Below are 17,652 nucleotides of genomic sequence, written 5' to 3'. Positions count from 1 at the left end.
TACTTCATGATATATTGTCTCAAAATTAACCCTATGAATATCTCAGTACCATTAGGATGAAATTTTAAGGTTAGACGTATAATTTTAACAGCCTCTGTAAACTAATATCCTGGCTTGCTCGAGGCTGCCGTTTTCTCTGACAGTTTCAATCAAAATTAGAAATGCTGCTCTGAGACTGAGATAACTAATAGTGCTGCCTGTTGTGCAGTTAGTTTCCAAAACACGTTATTCATGGTTACAATTTTAGACTGATGTGGGCCAAAGCCTAGCATAGCCTGTAACGTTATTATGACGGACACATTTTATGAGTGAACTTGACTTTAAGTGACTTACAGGTTTCTTTGAAAAATACTTTCTTATATCCAGGTTCTTCCTTTGCGCTGCCATCCTCCTCTCCTCCTTGCAGCGCAGGCTTGGCGCTGCTAAAACTAAACAGAGTTTTTCTGTACTCGAAGAGATCAAATTATTGGTGGGGAAAATTCAATAATTGCTGGATATTGGTGGGGACATGTCCCTTCCGTCCATGCCAAATCTACGCCCTTGGGTGGATCAATCCAAATATCGATACCGACGCTCTTATTGGTATAGATACCAGCGCGAAAGGACCAATACTTTGTTTCTATCCAAGTTCACCACGCAGTTAAATAAATTAATAATAAATTAATAAATGTGTTAAATAAATTATTTACTTGCCAATGAAATCATATACTTGAAACATGAGCTACTAAAAATATTTGAATCTTTTTGCATTGACTGTCATCTCTATTTTATTTATAGCCTACAACACATTAAAACAAGAGAAGCTGACCTAAAGTTGGTTAGAGACAGGCACATTTCAGGTCTTCAAAAAAACACATTTTCAACATACATGCAAAACTGAAAGGTGTGAATTACTGTATTAACTAATTATTATGGGAGGTAAAAAAAAATCTGTTTTAGTGGTCATTAGAATGTGTCTAAAATCTGCAAACTCATGACACACTGCTCTTTCTGGCATAGCTGGTATCTAATACCAATAAGAGCGTCGGTACCTTTAAAGATTAAAAGTATTGGTACTGGTATCGACAATATTGGCCCTGTATTTACTTAGTGTTGGATCAATACCAGAATGTGCAGTATGACAGAGCACCACCACAAAGGCTGGTATGGAGACAGTGTGTAAATGGCTTTAGCATAACATGGGTGTAATATTACCTGGTAACATTTTACCACTACTCATTCTGCTAAGAATATTTATGGTCGAAAAAAAAGTTCTCGTTTACACAGTGAAATCGGCTTACTACAGACCAATAACACATGCAGCCCCGTAGCTGTTGGGCAGCTTGTAGGTGTAGGACATCAAAATTTAGAATTCGGGTAGCGCTTGTTGTCATTATGACAACAGGTGCAGATTTTTCACCATAGGTTATTTCTTCCTCTTTGCCATGAGCAGAAAATTATGTCACTGTGACAAAACATTTGATATGTTTTCATCTCATTATCCTTCCCTAGGAATGCAAGTTACAAAGGTGATCAGCATACGAGCATGGTCTCCATATCAAGCTTTACTCGAGTTTAATGATTATGCATATAAATATTAACAAGCTGATACAATTTCAAGCAAATGTAGTACAGCATGCAAAAAGCAGAACTGTAGTCCAACATGTCGCAACACTTGTACGGCATTTCTAGCGTCCTTTTCTCAGAATTTCCATCTTCCTGTTCACTTAAACACACTTGGACTCATTCAAACACATAAGACACTCATCAAGAGCACAAAATGTACAGTTCTAAGCAAGGTTTACAGCTGGCCTCCTAAGTTTGAGGTATTCTCAGTGGATCTTGAGCCAGTTTCATATTCACACGCTCATGAAGCTGCTGCTTTCTTCTCTTTGTAAGTCGCCATCATTTTCTTGATCTCCGCGATGGCCTTTCCCGGGTTGAGTCCCTGTAGAGAAGTGAGTCAGACAGAGTGAGAAACTGAAAGTCTTAACTGTGAGGAAGTGTGTGTTTGGTCACATTGGAGCACCTTGGGACAAGTCTTAGTGCAGTTCATGATAGTGTGGCAGCGGTACAGCGAGAAGGGGTCCTGAAGTTTAGACAGGCGCTCCTCTGTGAATTCATCACGGGAGTCAATCATCCACCGGTACGCCTGTGGGATAAAGACACCAAATTCAGTATCAATGGCATCTCCACCAGCAGTTAAAAAAAAAAAAAAAAGAGCTATCTCCCTAACATTATAATAATAATATAATATATTACCTACCTGCATGAGGACAGCAGGTCCAAGATATTTGTCTCCATTCCACCAGTAGCTGGGACAGCTGGTGCTGCAGCAGGCACAGAGGATGCACTCGTACAGGCCATCCTGTTATGTTAGACAGTCAAATACCAGCTTATTCTGCCTGTTTAATCAAATTAGCAACAGCTCCTAAAACGTTGCTACCAAATTAATTATTTATTTTAATGGTTAAACCAGAGGTGTCAAGCATGACGCCTGGGGGCCAGAATCGGCCCAGTGTGAAGAAAGACAGAAATTTGGACTTTTAACTGCATTTCTCAGGTTTTACAGCTTCTCCTAATGACAAAAGGTTCCCCCATGACATCTCACAATACAGCAAAGTAATTACATTATAGATTTCTGTAATTTTACACATTTACTTCTTACAATTTAAGCCGAAAGAGTCAGGCTGACAGATGTCTTTCAATTTACTACAGCAGCATTTCTTCATCATGTAGAAAAACCAAGGCACACTGTTGAAATGAAGCTTCTTCATCTTATAATAAGATATCCCATTGATTAAATCTGTAGTTAAACTTCTGAAGACTGACAGAAAGTGGAGTTTCACTGGTCTGGCCTACATATAAAAGTTGGCTGTATGTGGTCAGCAGTGTAAAATAAGTTTGACATCTCTGGGTTACGCGATCAGTTCTCAGCGTGTTATACAGTACTGACACATGGCTTCAATGTTGCTTGTGTTAACCATGTGAATCACGTAGAGATTAAAAGAATAAGTTTTTTTCTTTTTCTACCAGCTTCTGTCTGTCCTCCACTGACTGGAAATACTGCTCCTTCCCCTCCTGAGATTCATCTTTCTTTTTCAAGTAGGGCTCGATGGATTTGTACTGCGCGTAGAAGTTGCTCATATCCTGGTGGTAATAAGGAGAGACACATGATGAATGTAATAAACTGTAATATACTTTCTTCCACATCGCTTGTTTTTAAACTTAGATGGGTTCTCTCGACTAGCAGTACTTACAGGCACCAGATCTTTGACGACATACATGTGTGGAAGCGGGTAGATTTTGGTGGGTTTGCTAGTGTTGGCGTCAATCTTGTTAAGGCACGCCAGAGTGTTTCCTCCATTTATATTCATGGCACATGAGCCGCAGATACCTGAAGATATTTGAGATATTCACAGACAGTCAGTCTGAAACCAAGTCACTGATTTCTTTCATTCAGAAATTGTTCACATTATTATGTGCAAACAGAATCCAAATGGCCTCTCTTACCCTCACGGCAGGAACGTCTGAATGTGAGCGTGGGGTCTATTTCATTCTTGATCTTAATGAGGGCATCCAGAACCATCGGCCCACAGCTGTAATAATGAGGACACGTCAGTAGATTAGACAATGGCATAAAACGTGCAGTAAAAAGTAAACATACTGCTCAGCAGCCTTCTGTTCAATGACCAGTTCATGACTTACGTGTTGAGATCGATTTCATACGTCTGCATTCGTGGTTTGTCTCCAGACTTGTCGGGGTCCCAGCGGTAAACCTGGAACTTTTTGATCCTGGGTTCAGGAGCCGGAGCAGCTGCAGTCTGAGCATGGCGCACCATCTGTACCACAGATAGTAAACAAACAATCCCAAATGAACTGAACTGAACATTACCAAGGTATCTGAATAAGAACAGTATAACAGTACAGTCCGATTAAAAACATTAGATATGTACAAAGGGACGCCTCATGATGTGACATTCCTGTTGGTGGTGCCATGTAAAACTAATCTGGGAGTATCCTGGAATACAAGAGTCTATCTAGTACGAGTGCTAATGCATTCCCTCGTATGAACAACAGCAACAAGGGCATTTAATTTACAGTTATAATGACAGACAATACACTTAGATGCCCTCAGATCAGTCTTTGTCGCGTTGTGTATTTACACAACACAGTTACTTACTGTACGCTCCTTTTGTGTAAGATAGTATGGAGTCTCCCCCTAGTGGAGGCCTGAAAGAACTGAACTGAAAGCGTTACATCACCTTGCGGACTTTGGTTATCTAACTGACTCTTCCAGGACAATAAAATATCAATTTAATGCATTAATAGCTGATATATTTATTAGAAGTTATGAAGTGTATAACCTATGTGCACTACCACTCAACAAAGAGGTCTTTACGAGGAGAAAAAGTTATCCGACAGTTTTCGCTTGACAGCTGACTCTGTCAAGTACTGTCAGATTTACACATAGGCATAGGATACAAAAAGGCCTATGCTACACATAGGCATAAACACTTTGTGATAATATCCTGTAGCCTAGCAAAAAAGTAAACAGTGCACGAACCAACAAAAAAGCCATTAATAGTTACGTCAGTGAAGCCTTCAAATACCGAATTAGATGTTTTTTGTTGGGGTTTTTTTTTTCTACTTACCACCATCACACTAGAATTCCTAAAAGCCAAAACATTTCTACTCAGACACGCCACCGACATGTTTCTGCCTGGATATTTCTGACAGCCACAATAGTCTCGGTCACTTTATGTGAACTGCTGCTGCTGTCTGTGCTCCTGATGTAAGCCGAGACCACGCCCCCTACGTGCTTGACGCAGGGAACGTCTTTTTTGTTGCCTTCACGTCCCCTCTTTCTTTAAATTCGTCAAGCATATTAGTCTGCTCTAAAGCTCGTGCAGAATTACGTGAAGCATGAAACGAGAACATTTTAACATTTAAACAATCATGTATGAAACTCTGCTTAATCACTTAGCTGGGCCGTAGGGGTAGGTTTAATCATTACTCATTCATATTTTTCCGACAGCACCTGAAAGTAGCATATGTATGAGACTCTTTCACAACTCTCATTGTCGGGTCAGTTACATACTTTAAAATGCAAGGTTGTTGTTTGGAGTAATTTATCTTAGGTTATGGTTGTAATCAGTTCTCTTTGTCCCAAAACCCTAATCATTGCTATATGAGGAAATTAATACTATTTATCTATCTATAAAGACACCATATTTTAAGATATTTTCAAAATTTAAGTTAATCCGAAATGTTTTACGTTCTTTTACATGGTTTATTTTCGTAATACAGAGCAGAGTCACCAGAACGTCACTCCAACATGCTGGTTGCAGTTTCATGAAGCATCTCAAGGAACACCCTGCCTGTCCACCAGTGTTGGTCAAGTTACTTGAAAAAAGTAATCAGTAACTAATCACCGATTACTTCCCCCAAAAATGGAAAAGTCTCTTTTTAAAACTTGTTTTATTAGTTTTAATATTTTAACTGTATGCATCAAGCAAAAATTAAATTAAATGCAACATTCACTGACTGGAAGAAATTTGTTTAACATTTAAACCTATTTTCTGCACATTCCAGCACATAAAATAAAATATTTTTTCTGTGTTTACACTCACTCTTTCAAATAGATGCAAGTAAAACACAGCAGAAAATAAATAAAATCAAAGACTAGTGGTCCTGTTGCTCTATTTTCACCTGTAAAGCAGGAGTTGGGTAGGCGGAGGTTTGCCCTGGTGCAGGTGAGCCGCAGCGGTCAGTTGAAGAATCCGCGAGTTTCTCTGTGAATTTACCATTACGTTGTAGCGCACTCTGCGCTTGCTTGAAAGTTTAGGGGGTTTTTCGCTGTAAAAAGAAGTTTTCTTCCCACGCAGTGAGCAGCGGACGCTAATGTTTTTGTCACTTTTTATGGAATCAAACTCAAAGTAAGGTCAGTACTTCCACGCTTTAAACGCTGCACGCTCATACTCTCTCTGCACTCGATATATTATCCATTGTTTATCTGCACACGTCTGTTGTCACAAATGTTGCACTCGCTTACGTCACTGTCATGAGACATCCTCGCAAAAAAAATCAACACAGTAGTGCAGCGTTCCTACGGGAAAGTAACGGTAATCTAATTACCGTTTTTGCAATAGTAATCCCTTACTTTACTCGTTACTTGAAAAAAGTAATCGGATTACAGTAACGCTTTACAAGTAACGCGTTACTGCCCATCTTTGCTGACTGACAGGGGTCAAGATGACAGCATCTTCTTTTCAAGCCCCTAATTCTGAAATTGCTGGGATGCTGTGTAAAATGTAAATAAAAACAGAGTGCAATGATTCACAAATCTCATAAACCCATATTTTATTTACAGTAAAACTGAGAAAACAGAGAAGATGTACAATTTTAGCTCATCCTAAATTTGATAGCAGCAAACAGATTTAAAGTTAGGACAGGAGGGCCATGTTTACCACTGTGTATTATCTCCTTTCCTTATAGTTTGTAAATGTTTGGGAATGGGGGAGACCAGTTGAACTGCTGGAATTCTAGGAGAGGAATGTTGTCTCATTCTTGTCTGATGTAGGATTTAACCAGGCCAGTTTAGCACCCAGACTCTTATACTATGAACACGTGCACTGTGTGGTTTGGCTTGTTGAAATATGCAAGGCCTTCCCTGTGGATGGGAGTAAATTTTGGCCTAAAGCCTTTCAGCACTGATGGCACCTTTCCAGATGTGCCCATGAGAATAGAACAGTTTTCCACTTTACCTTAAACCATATTAAATGAGTCTTAATTCAGAGAACACAGCAGCATTTCTATATCATTTTCACATATGGCTTCTTCTTTGCATGATTGCAGCTTTAACCTGCACTTGTTGATGAAGTGAACTGTGCCTATGCAGGGATTTGCATGAAATAGTCACGACTGTGCTGCCGCAGTGCTGCCTGAAGACGTTCAAAGATCACAGTCATCTAATATTGATTGAGTGTCATGAATCACTGCGTGCAGGCAAGAGATTGGACCCAAAATACAGGACTCGCAACACGTGAATCAACTCAAAAAGGCAGTTTATTGTAGACTCAGGAAAATGATACAACTAATGATGAACTAAACTAGACTGGGAAAATATAACCTAAAGTTTCACAGAGAGGCACACAAAGGCTCACACAGCATGAGGGATAACACGACACAGAACAGAGGGGGAATGCTGACATAAATACACAGAAGGTAACGAGGGAAGTGGAAGCACACGGAGAACACAGCTGAGGACAATTACACATGACAGAGTGGGAAGGACACAAACTGAAAATGCTGATGCCAAGATGCGGACCTTAGACATAACACAGAAAGTACACAGAGATAGCCAAGAGAGGCAGAGAGAGAGAGAACACGCAAGGTGTGGAAGCAAAGCGCAATAACTCAAATCACTATATCCACGGTCACACAGAGGGAGACACAGAGGACAACACAGGGGGGAAATCTAATAAGCAATACTGAACAGAAAACCTAGGGATCTTAAGAATACAAATGAACTTAATACAGAATGTCAAAACTCAAAACATCAGGTCAGAAGTCCTGGGACCATGACACACAGAGAGTTCTCCAGATTATAGAAGATAAGATCTTTTGATGATACCATGTACTGTAGAAGACGAGATACTCACCATTTCCACAATTTTACATTGAGGAACATTATTCTGAAATTTTTCCACAATTTATAGACCCAGTTTTTCTGCTGACTAATGAACTTCTGCCCATCTTCAATCCTCAGAAACTCTGCAGCTCTAATATGTTCTTTACACCCAATGGTGTAACTGATCTGTTGGCAATTAACCTAGTTAGTTGCAAAACTGAACTTCAGCTGTTTCTTTTTAGTGCTTCTTACTTTTCCAGCCTTTTGTTGTCCATGTACCAATATTAAAGAGAAAATGTACGTCTGTTGCTGAGCTGAGCTGATATTTTTAACACGTCTCTGTTTAAACAGTTGGTGTGTTTTCTGTGTGCTGTTTTTACCTCTGTGCTAAAACCAGATCAGTGTTTGGGTGTAACTTCAAGTGCATGAAAAATTTACGATGTTAAATTCGGGAGGAATCCATAAGTGTCTCCAGCTTGCAACAAAAGAGATTGTTCGTGCAAGTACGCTAAGCATGAACTATTTATTTACAAAAAGATAAAAACTGTAAACTCAGTAAATCAGTGGTGTGGTATGTACACTTGAATGAGCAAGCAAACTGCCTCTGGCCATCAGCCCAGAAGCCTGTCTGCCATGTGGAGGAGAGGAGGAGAGAGAGAAATGGTGGCCAGGGTAGTTCCCTGTATACTCTAGGCCACAATCAGCCCTTGATGACAGATCCAACCCTGAATCACATGTCCCGAAAAACTGAGGAGGGTCATCATAGTGAACCTGTAGTGGCCAACCTCACCCTGAAAACCTATTTGTACATGCAGCTCACTGGGGCCATGAAAAAAAATCTAATAAACCCCAAGGATAACGTTGGAGACATTTACCAGTATTAAAGACTGAAATAATGCTGGTATGGATAAAGCTGAAGAACCTGACCAAGATGAAACAGATGGAGACAAATATCCTACAGAGCTAAAAGGACAGCTTGAAAAAACAAACAATGACTCACAGAGATAGCTCAATGAAAAAGTAAAATGTCGCACTCAAAGTGACAAAAAGAGTGCCAAGACGAGAAGAATAAAAAAGGAAGCAAAGGAAATCTAAGTCAGGTTGATGAAGGACAGCAGAAGAAGAGAAAATAAGGAGAAAATGGAAAGTGGAGGAAGAAAGTAGAAGAGAGGACGTGAGCAAGCAAGAATTTGACCTCCTTTCCATCCATCGCTTTGGCCTTTTATACCAGGTTCAGCCAAAAGTAATGCATGTGACTGTAAATGGTTACATTATGTTCCACCTCTAGAGGGCACAACTTGGTAGTCTGTGTGGCTGAGCTCAGGCAACAGTTTTCCCTTTAAATGGACACCAGTAATAAATATCAGCTAAATGGGGCAGTCCTCATTAGTTATAACACTGCAGTGAAGTCTATGATAAAAGAAAAACAATGCTGATATTTTAGCTAACTTGCTGCTGGGATCACCAAACCTCAATTGTGTTGCTTTTGGCAGCAGGAGGTGTTTTTTAGGAGAGACCTGACACCATTTCCAACACCACGACCACATTGTCTAACTAGCTGGTGAAACATGGTAGAGCACTGAGCAGTGCCATGTGTTTTCTTCAAGTTGTTACTGTACACTGCGTCAGAGGTTACATACAGCAGGTGGGCTCCCATTAAATATCACACAAACAGGGAACTGTTTGCTCTCCTTTGCACCATCATTATTTAATAAGAAAATAATATGTTGTGTTTACAGGTTATTCAACTGCCCCCAAGTGGCAAAACAACAAAACCAATTATTTATTTATTCAGAGAGAGACTGGCTATACGCACTTGTTTACAGCGACCACAACAAGATATTCATGGAAGACAACAAGAGATGCTCGATGAGGAACAGCCTTAATAAAAGCAGCCACAAAAATTACCCCCAAACCAGAGCAACTGTTTCCACTGAAATACTTTCCATGCTAAATTATACTAAAATTATATAAAAACGCCTTTTACCAATCACTTGGTGACAATGGGAAGGAAAAAACTTCCTTTTAATACAAAGAAACCTGTGGCAGAACCAGGTTCCCTGCCACAACTGGTTTGGGGGTGAGGGGAGGAGGACAGGACAAAAGACACAAATCCACCCTAATTAAAAGTAGGTCAATGCCAGGAGTGGTCAAAACATATACATTTAAATAATATCTGTTTCTTTTTTTCTTTCCAGCTAACGTTTAACATAAAATGCAGCTGTAAGAAAAAGGTGGCAGCAGAGGCCAAAACCTGTGCTCTACAGGAACCAGAAATCTGATCACAGAACAGATGAACCTGAAAGCTGCTGAACACAGACAGACTGTCCTTGAGTCTATGAGGTGAGAGAGGAAATGACTTTGTTCTTTCCTTAATCCTCAGAATGACTGCTATGTTATCTTCTAGTATCTCACTCAGCAGCGCTTTAAGCAGGAATCTCACAGGGCAGCAGTGACTGGAGCTGCCATCGAGGCAGCAGTCAGTGTGATAATTGTGCTGCGTTGCTGGCAGGACTGCAGGAGCAGTGTTTGGACAGCGATTCAGGGCCTTCATCTCAGTCTGGGACAAACTCACAGCCATGCTTAATCTCTGTCTGACCTGTCAGGCTCTGTCACACTTTCACCACAGGAGCACTGTAGGAGTTTGTGGGAGGCAGTGATCCTCATTCGTTCAAAAATGTATTTTTTTCTAGCATAGGTTGCTTGATTGACCCTGATGGCAGCAACAATTTGTGGGTGGGTGATGAATGCATCGTCTTGGACTGAAAGACCTCCAGGTTAACTGTTTTCCAAACAGGAAAAATAATTTGCTCTCTAGTTTGTACTGCTAATAAAATCCAACTGTCGCTGATCATTATCATCACAAGGAGGAATTACATGCAGGATGTGTGGCCAAATAGGATATTTTAGTGAGTTAGGGCTCCATAAATTAGCTTACACTAGTAAAGTACTGAGTACTAATATGAGTTTTTTGTGTCACTTCTTTGATTTACTGAAACAACATTTATTTATGATGTAGAAAAACTGAGATGTTCATTTGAAATTGTGCTTCTTTTGCTTATATTAAAATATCTCAGTGATTAAATGTGTAAACTGCTTTAAAATGACAGAAAGGAAAGTTTTAACTGCTCTGAAACGATTACGACACGTTTACACTTCTCCCTAAGCCAGGCGCTGTTGGAGGTTTCTTCCTGTTAAAAGGGAGTTTTTCTTTTCCACTTACTTAGAGGCAGTCGTTTGATTGTTAGGGTTTTCTATACTATAATTCCAGGGTCTTTCTCTTATATCAAGCACCCGGAGGTGAGTGTTGTCGAGATTTGGTGCTATATAAATAAAACTGAATTTAAGAAATCTATAGCCTTTCCGTGGGTTTTCCAACATCAACTTGGAAGTGCATAAAATTTCAAAATAAAATAAATGCTTTCAGTTGTCTATTCATGTGCCATGTGTAATGCATCCTGTTGATTCTGCCAAACAGGCCGACTCTGAGAGGATTTCTTGAATGTAACATAAAAAAAAAGAAGCAAACGCTTTCAGAGATGCTTTGAAATACCAATGTGTTGTTAAGAATGAATGACTACATTAATTTTAGTATATCTAAAAGCAAAGTTATGGTTATCTTCAGGCTTGGTTTGACTATTTTTCACTTCTGCAAGTTATAATTATGCTCCAAGTTCAAACATAAAAGCCTGAGTGGACATGGTTTATCATTCTGATGTACTTTTCAGCCCATATTCACATGCACATGAAATGGCTGTTACAAAAAATACCAAATGCTGCACTCGAGTCTATATATAGATGTTCCAGCCTTCTCACTATAGCTAAAATCAGATTATCCAGCTCCTGAATGTACAGAGAATTAAAACTAAATGAAGTGACGATACATACGCCACCGAGATACTCCATAGTCTTCTCTCTCTCCTCTCGTGTGTTATAAGAGGCTGAAATCTTTTATCTTTATGCATTTACTGTAAAATACACCAAGTTCCCCTGTGTATGAAATGTACCACACAAATAAAGCTAACTTGACTCCACTTTTATCTAGTTCACACAAGCAACTTTGAAAGAAACGAGAGGAATTACCTGTGACGACTTGAATCCCTGAGCAGAACAAAGTCCTGTAAGAATACATCCTAGTACATCTGGACAGGAAGCAACTCTCCTCACAAAGGTATGGCTCTGTCTGTCTTTTGAATAATTAAAAGGTTTTTTTGTTGCTGTCAATTTATGTAGTGTTGATTAACACTGCGTTTGGTTTTGTCAGGGATAAATCTATGTAATGCTATGCATTTTATTTCTAGTTCAAAATGACTCCATGAAGAAAATAAAAAAGGTTACCATGATGAGTGATGGTATCACAATACTGTAAAGCACAGGTTATGAATAAATATTTCCTACATACATCATTGGCATATACAAATTATATAAAAAAACAATGTAATCGGTCATTTATAATGCTTATAACAATAAATAAATATTTACTTTATATCTTTAAGATGGCAGTGAAATTCTGTTCTATTTTTTCCCTCTTTTTCCATTTCCTCTCAGAAACTGGCTCTCCATTCAAGCATGGACTGTGCCACTGTGACAGGTGGGGACGTGGCACCCATGGGGAGCAATGGAGTCACTGCCACAAGGTGTTTGAGCGAGCCAACACCAGCAGGAGAGGGGGAAGCACTTTATTGTGCTCCATTAACAATCAATGAATTAGATCATGCGAATCAGCTGTTAAATACTGACTCTTGAATAGGGTTGAATATGATAGACTGTTATAGTGGTATATGTGGAAATGGTATGGGGTTTATTTATTTATTTATTTTTTTACTGGCTAATTAAGTAAATGTTGTTTTTAATCTTCATTCTCTTTGATGTTCTCTTCTGCAGCGTCTTGCTGTTCGCAGATGAAGCTAACGCGTTCTTGTGTAAGCGAGCCACAGTGAGTTCAGCTGCAGTGCCATATGCATGGTGATGATGCCCTGTTTTTTTGATCATATATTTATGAGTCATGATTTTTGCATTGCGGGAGTGAAGTAGTGAGGACTTCGATGGCACCCTCAGTGCATTCCTGTACTGCACCGGGAGCAAAGCGACACATTGGCGTTTTATTGGTGCTTTATTTACCGTTTACACTGTTGGCCATGAAAAGGTCACCGCTGTGACTAAAAAGGTCACGAAGTGGGTAATGACTGGGCCTTTAATGCCAACGTGGATGGGATTTCAAACTTTTTTAAAAAATGGTTTAGCTGTACTTGACAAATTTGCATTGGCCCCCTAACTGCAGAGAGACAGTTAGTGCTTGTCTTGGTTCTGGATGGCTGAGGTGATTTACCACCGCAAAGGGAAGTAATAGTCCCCAGACACTTCTTTGCTAGCTCGAGTTGCATTGTAGTGTGTATAATGCTTTCAATTGTGAAACCACAGTGGTGCAGTATCACGTTTACAGCCTTTATGAAATGATGTTTATGTCCCCAGCAACACAAGCAGATTACTTTGCTCTGTGAAAATACCAAGTTTTAGGTATGGTTAGATGGAGTTAAAGGTCAGATAGGGTTAAAGCTCAAAAGTGACTATTGTGCAGACTGTTTTTGCCAGGAATTTAAAGCTGATCTAGATGAACAAAGGGCAGGAGGGTTCAGACATTTCAAAGCACAGAGGCAGCACATCTAATTGTAAAAACCTAGCCTCACTAATTCAAAACCAGCCTGGCAACAAATGTGTTTCCTGCAAGGAGTTTTGACTTACCTTTACAATGATGATGCCATCAAGCAGCGCAGTGTTCAGAGAAAACAACCTCTGATGGAAGCAGGTGTCAGGTTTGGCATGGCAAGTGTACTCCGGCACATGTGATGCATGGTTTGCTCATTGCTTGGTCACACTTTGTACAAGTCCTACAGTTTTTCACTCCAAAATTAACGATATACATTGAATCTGAAATTAGTGCAACCCTGACTGCTTCATTCTTTTCATTCATTTTCAACTGTGTCTCGTTGCTACATCACTGCAGTTTATTTATGCACCTACACACTGCAAGGCAATGGCTAAGGAGCAAGCACAAGCTGCTTTACTTGCACAAAATTAAGACAGAACCCCAACTATACAACAAGTAGTTTTCAGGTGGAAGCAGCCACTCCATCTTTAAAGAGAGCGAAGATGTTGCTGCATTAACTGCTAGAACAACAAGCGTACATGAAACAGAACCAGCTGAATCAAATGTTGACAGGACAAAATGCTGAGAGCGGCTGAGCCTGTGAAGGATCTGACTGAGTAGGCCAAGTTGGTCTGTTGGTCCAGATATTGTTGCACTTAAGCTGAAGGGCATACTGCATGCACTGAGGCTCTTATAGATGCTGAAGGTTATCCCAGGTTCCAGCATACAAGAATCTGTTGTGAGTAGAGGGAGACAGCTGCTAATGTAATGCAAGAAACCGAGTCCAGTGACATAGTCAGTGAGGAGGGCTTAGATGTTGTCCTCTCTAGAGATGATGTAGGGACGACACCAACATGGAGATTTTACTTGGGGTGAGTCAGTAGCTACTGCTACTCACAGAGAAGCAATTAAAGCTGGACTACAGTATATAGCAACTGGCAGTACAGCAGATTATATTATACCAATGTAGCTTGAATGAGTAGACATTGGCAAATTTAAACAAGCCTGAATGTACAGTGGGGCAAAAAAGTATTTAGTCAGCCACCGATTGTGCAAGTTCCCCCACTTAAAATGATGACAGAGGTCAGTAATTTGCACCAGAGGTACACTTCAACTGTGAGAGACAGAATGTGAAAAAAAAATCCATGAATCCACATGGTAGGATTTGTAAAGAATTTATTCGTAAATCAGGGTGGAAAATAAGTATTTGGTCAATAACAAAAATACAACTCAATACTTTGTAACATAACCTTTGTTGGCAATAACAGAGGTCAAACGTTTACTATAGGTCTTTACCAGGTTTGCACACACAGTAGCTGGTATTTTGGCCCATTCCTCCATGCAGATCTTCTCGAGAGCAGTGATGTTTTGGGGCTGTCGCCGAGCAACACGGACTTTCAACTCCCGCCACAGATTTTCTATGGGGTTGAGGTCTGGAGACTGGCTAGGCCACTCCAGGACTTTCAAATGCTTCTTACGGAGCCACTCCTTTGTTGCCCAGGCGGTGTGTTTTGGATCATTGTCATGTTGGAAGACCCAGCCTCGTTTCATCTTCAGAGTTCTCACTGATGGAAGGAGGTTTTGGCTCAAAATCTCACGATACATGGCCCCATTCATTCTGTCCTTAACACGGATCAGTCGTCCTGTCCCCTTGGCAGAAAAACAGCCCCATAGCATGATGTTTCCACCCCCATGCTTCACAGTAGGTATGGTGTTCTTGGGATGCAACTCAGTATTCTTCTTCCTCCAAACACGACGAGTTGAGTTTATACCAAAAAGTTCTACTTTGGTTTCATCTGACCACATGACATTCTCCCAATCCTCTGCTGTATCATCCATGTGCTCTCTGGCAAACTTCAGCCAGGCCTGGACATGCACTGGCTTCAGCAGCGGAACACGTCTGGCACTGCGGGATTTGATTCCCTGCCGTTGTAGTGTGTTACTGATGGTGACCTTTGTTACTTTGGTCCCAGCTCTCTGCAGGTCTTTCACCAGGTCCCCCCGTGTGGTTCTGGGATCTTTGCTCACCGTTCTCATGATCATTTTGACCCCACGGGATGAGATCTTGCGTGGAGCCCCAGATCGAGGGAGATTATCAGTGGTCTTGTATGTCTTCCATTTTCTGATGATTGCTCCCACAGTTGATTTTTTCACACCAAGCTGCTTGCCTATTGTAGATTCTCTCTTCCCAGTCTGGTGCAGGTCTACAATACTTTTCCTGGTGTCCTTCGAAAGCTCTTTGGTCTTGGCCATGGCGCCGTTTGGAGTCTGACTGTCTGAGGCTGTGGACAGGTGTCTTTTATACAGATGATGAGGTGATCAAACAGGTGCCATTCATACAGGTAACAAGTGGGGGACAGAAAAGCTTCTTACAGAAGACGTTACAGGTCTGTGAGAGCCAGAGATTTTCCTTGTTTGAGGTGACCAAATACTTATTTTCCACCCTGATTTACGAATAAATTCTTTACAAATCCTACCATGTGAATTCATGGATTTTTTTTTTTTCACATTCTGTCTCTCACAGTTGAAGTGTACCTCTGGTGCAAATTACTGACCTCTGTCATCATTTTAAGTGGGGGAACTTGCACAATCGGTGGCTGACTAAATACTTTTTTGCCCCACTGTATAATAAGTATAGGTTGGTGATGGTGTAGCAGCTCTCACTGAGGAGATGTGGGGAGAAGAAGAAGGAGATTAAGAATTCAGCAGTTCTTCCAGAACCGAGGTTGATATAAATAGATTATGATGTCAGAATTTTAACCTGTTCACAAAAAAAGGATTTCAAAACAGAGTCTAAAAAAAAAAGGTCAGTGTGGAAGTGCCTTAAGCCTGTAGTCTAATGGCCATGAGGGGACGACCCCTCTGCTGGCAAAAAGGTTTTTATTGGACAAGGTGTCTCTGGTGTCCCCCTGGTGCTATTGTTCCTGCATCATCATAATAATGTTGGTCCAGGATGAGCATTGCTACTGACCAGTCACACTGTTGTGATGTCATAGGAAGAAAAAGAAAAAGATACCCTTGTTTATTTAAAACTCTCTTCTGGAGCAAATATTAAGGATTTCAAATGTTTATTTATTAATTTATTCAATGTAACAAATATTTTATCAAGTTAGGTTTGCTGTCAGCCAAATTTAAGTTACTCATGCTGGTTTGTTTGTGATCATTTGTAAGATAGCATTAGCTAATTCTTGGCTAATGCTAACTGATTGGTCAGACACGATGCTGGACAACACCAGCATGGGGATATCGGCCAACTCCCTCGTCTCGCTCTCCACTCTTTGATGTCTGTAAGTAATTTCCTGTTGAGTTTACAGGAAACAGTTTACAGATACAGTTGATAGTTTCAAGTCTTATTCAGTACAACATTATCATTTTGTAAATGTTTTAGCACATGGCTACCTTGCATTGGCAATTTGCTTCCATTTGAGCAAAAGCAGCTGGAAAACACGCTTGTCTGAGGGCTATACTGGACTTTCTAAACCAATGGGTGACGTCAAGGTGGGGGCGTAACCATCTTTTATGTACAGTCTGTCAGTCTGCCCTTCAGACTCTCAGCAATGAAGATGGGAAGTTTCTTTCAGCACATCAGAGTTCATAAGCTAAAGCCAACAAAATAACCACTTTGATCACATGCTGTAAGTATAGCGATACTATATTCTTTTACCAACATGGTATATTTCATGTGCTGTAAACAACAAGATAAAAATAATCTTTCGATTCTGGGCTATAGTATGTTCGAACAACTGGCACAGGCCAACTTTTGCATTCCTTATTCCTGTATTTCCTTATACTCGTGTGCTGTTTCCAAAGTCTGACTGTGTGTACACTTTAAAACAGCGTTTAACCTAATAATAACTGGAACAAAATGAATCAATAATTTGTCACAAAAGTGGAGATTTTCCGTCTTCTCATAAAACATATTTTTGGCTTCCAGACTGAAATGAAGCATTCGTTTAAAATATGTCAACTTATGCACAATTAGACACTGTGAGTGCACGTGGAGCCAGCATCTGTCGATGACGACCGAAGGACATGTATCTGGTAGCATATACATTAGGGCCAAAGTATTCTTCTAAATGTCCTCGCTGCCTCCACAAGCTGTCATTATGCTCCACTGGATAATGATGGAGGGCTTTTCTCAGTTGCATCCAGGCGTCACTGGCATTGTTAGTCACAGCAGAAGTGATGTTAGTCAGTGCTTTAGAAATTTCTATTTGAATAATATTAAACCAAACTGAAGTTGTCAGCAGGACCTCTCTGTATAATCAGTCTGTTGGTGGTGCTCTGAAATCACCCCTCGCTATGAGAACGCGTCCTCATCTGCGCTCATATGATTGGAATGACACAATCAAACATCAGAGGTCACTGTTGTGCTTCAATGGCACTTTTAATA

General features: G+C 40.3%; 1 protein-coding gene across 1 annotated transcript; it reads right to left on the bottom strand.

Annotated features, from left to right (window-relative positions):
• Nucleotides 1–1,526: 1,526 nt before the first annotated feature.
• LOC146684428 (succinate dehydrogenase [ubiquinone] iron-sulfur subunit, mitochondrial) lies at nucleotides 1,527–4,796 on the bottom strand. The gene is made up of 8 exons (XM_085444193.1): nucleotides 4,635–4,796; nucleotides 3,688–3,821; nucleotides 3,493–3,578; nucleotides 3,240–3,376; nucleotides 3,013–3,129; nucleotides 2,246–2,347; nucleotides 2,009–2,131; nucleotides 1,527–1,927 (listed from the first exon to the last, which is right to left on the bottom strand). The coding sequence occupies exons 1-8, from the start codon at nucleotides 4,692–4,694 to the stop codon at nucleotides 1,847–1,849; spliced, it is 840 nt and encodes a 279-aa protein (XP_085300319.1). The 5' UTR covers nucleotides 4,695–4,796; the 3' UTR covers nucleotides 1,527–1,846.
• Nucleotides 4,797–17,652: the final 12,856 nt, after the last annotated feature.

The sequence above is a fragment of the Copadichromis virginalis genome, linkage group LG20 (assembly GCF_057382275.1).
Source record: "Copadichromis virginalis isolate Kocher_CV1m ecotype Utaka linkage group LG20, C_Virginalis_male_GT1.1, whole genome shotgun sequence".
In the NCBI taxonomy this organism is placed as follows: Eukaryota; Metazoa; Chordata; class Actinopteri; order Cichliformes; family Cichlidae; genus Copadichromis; species Copadichromis virginalis.
Note: the sequence above shows the minus strand (reverse complement) of the source record. Positions and strands in the feature narration are given on the sequence as shown.

What these genes read in the sequence shown, in the direction of transcription:
- LOC146684428 (XM_085444193.1), bottom strand. Translation starts at nt 4,694, where the DNA reads ATGTCGGTGGCGTGTCTGAGTAGAAATGTTTTGGCTTTTAGGAATTCT. An exon ending in TGGAGGACAGACAGAAGCTG is followed by an intron (nt 2,348 to 3,012) that starts GTAGAAAAAGAA and finishes CTAACATAACAG; the next exon opens with GATGGCCTGTACGAGTGCAT. An exon ending in GACCTGCTGTCCTCATGCAG is followed by an intron (nt 2,132 to 2,245) that starts GTAGGTAATATA and finishes TTTATCCCACAG; the next exon opens with GCGTACCGGTGGATGATTGA.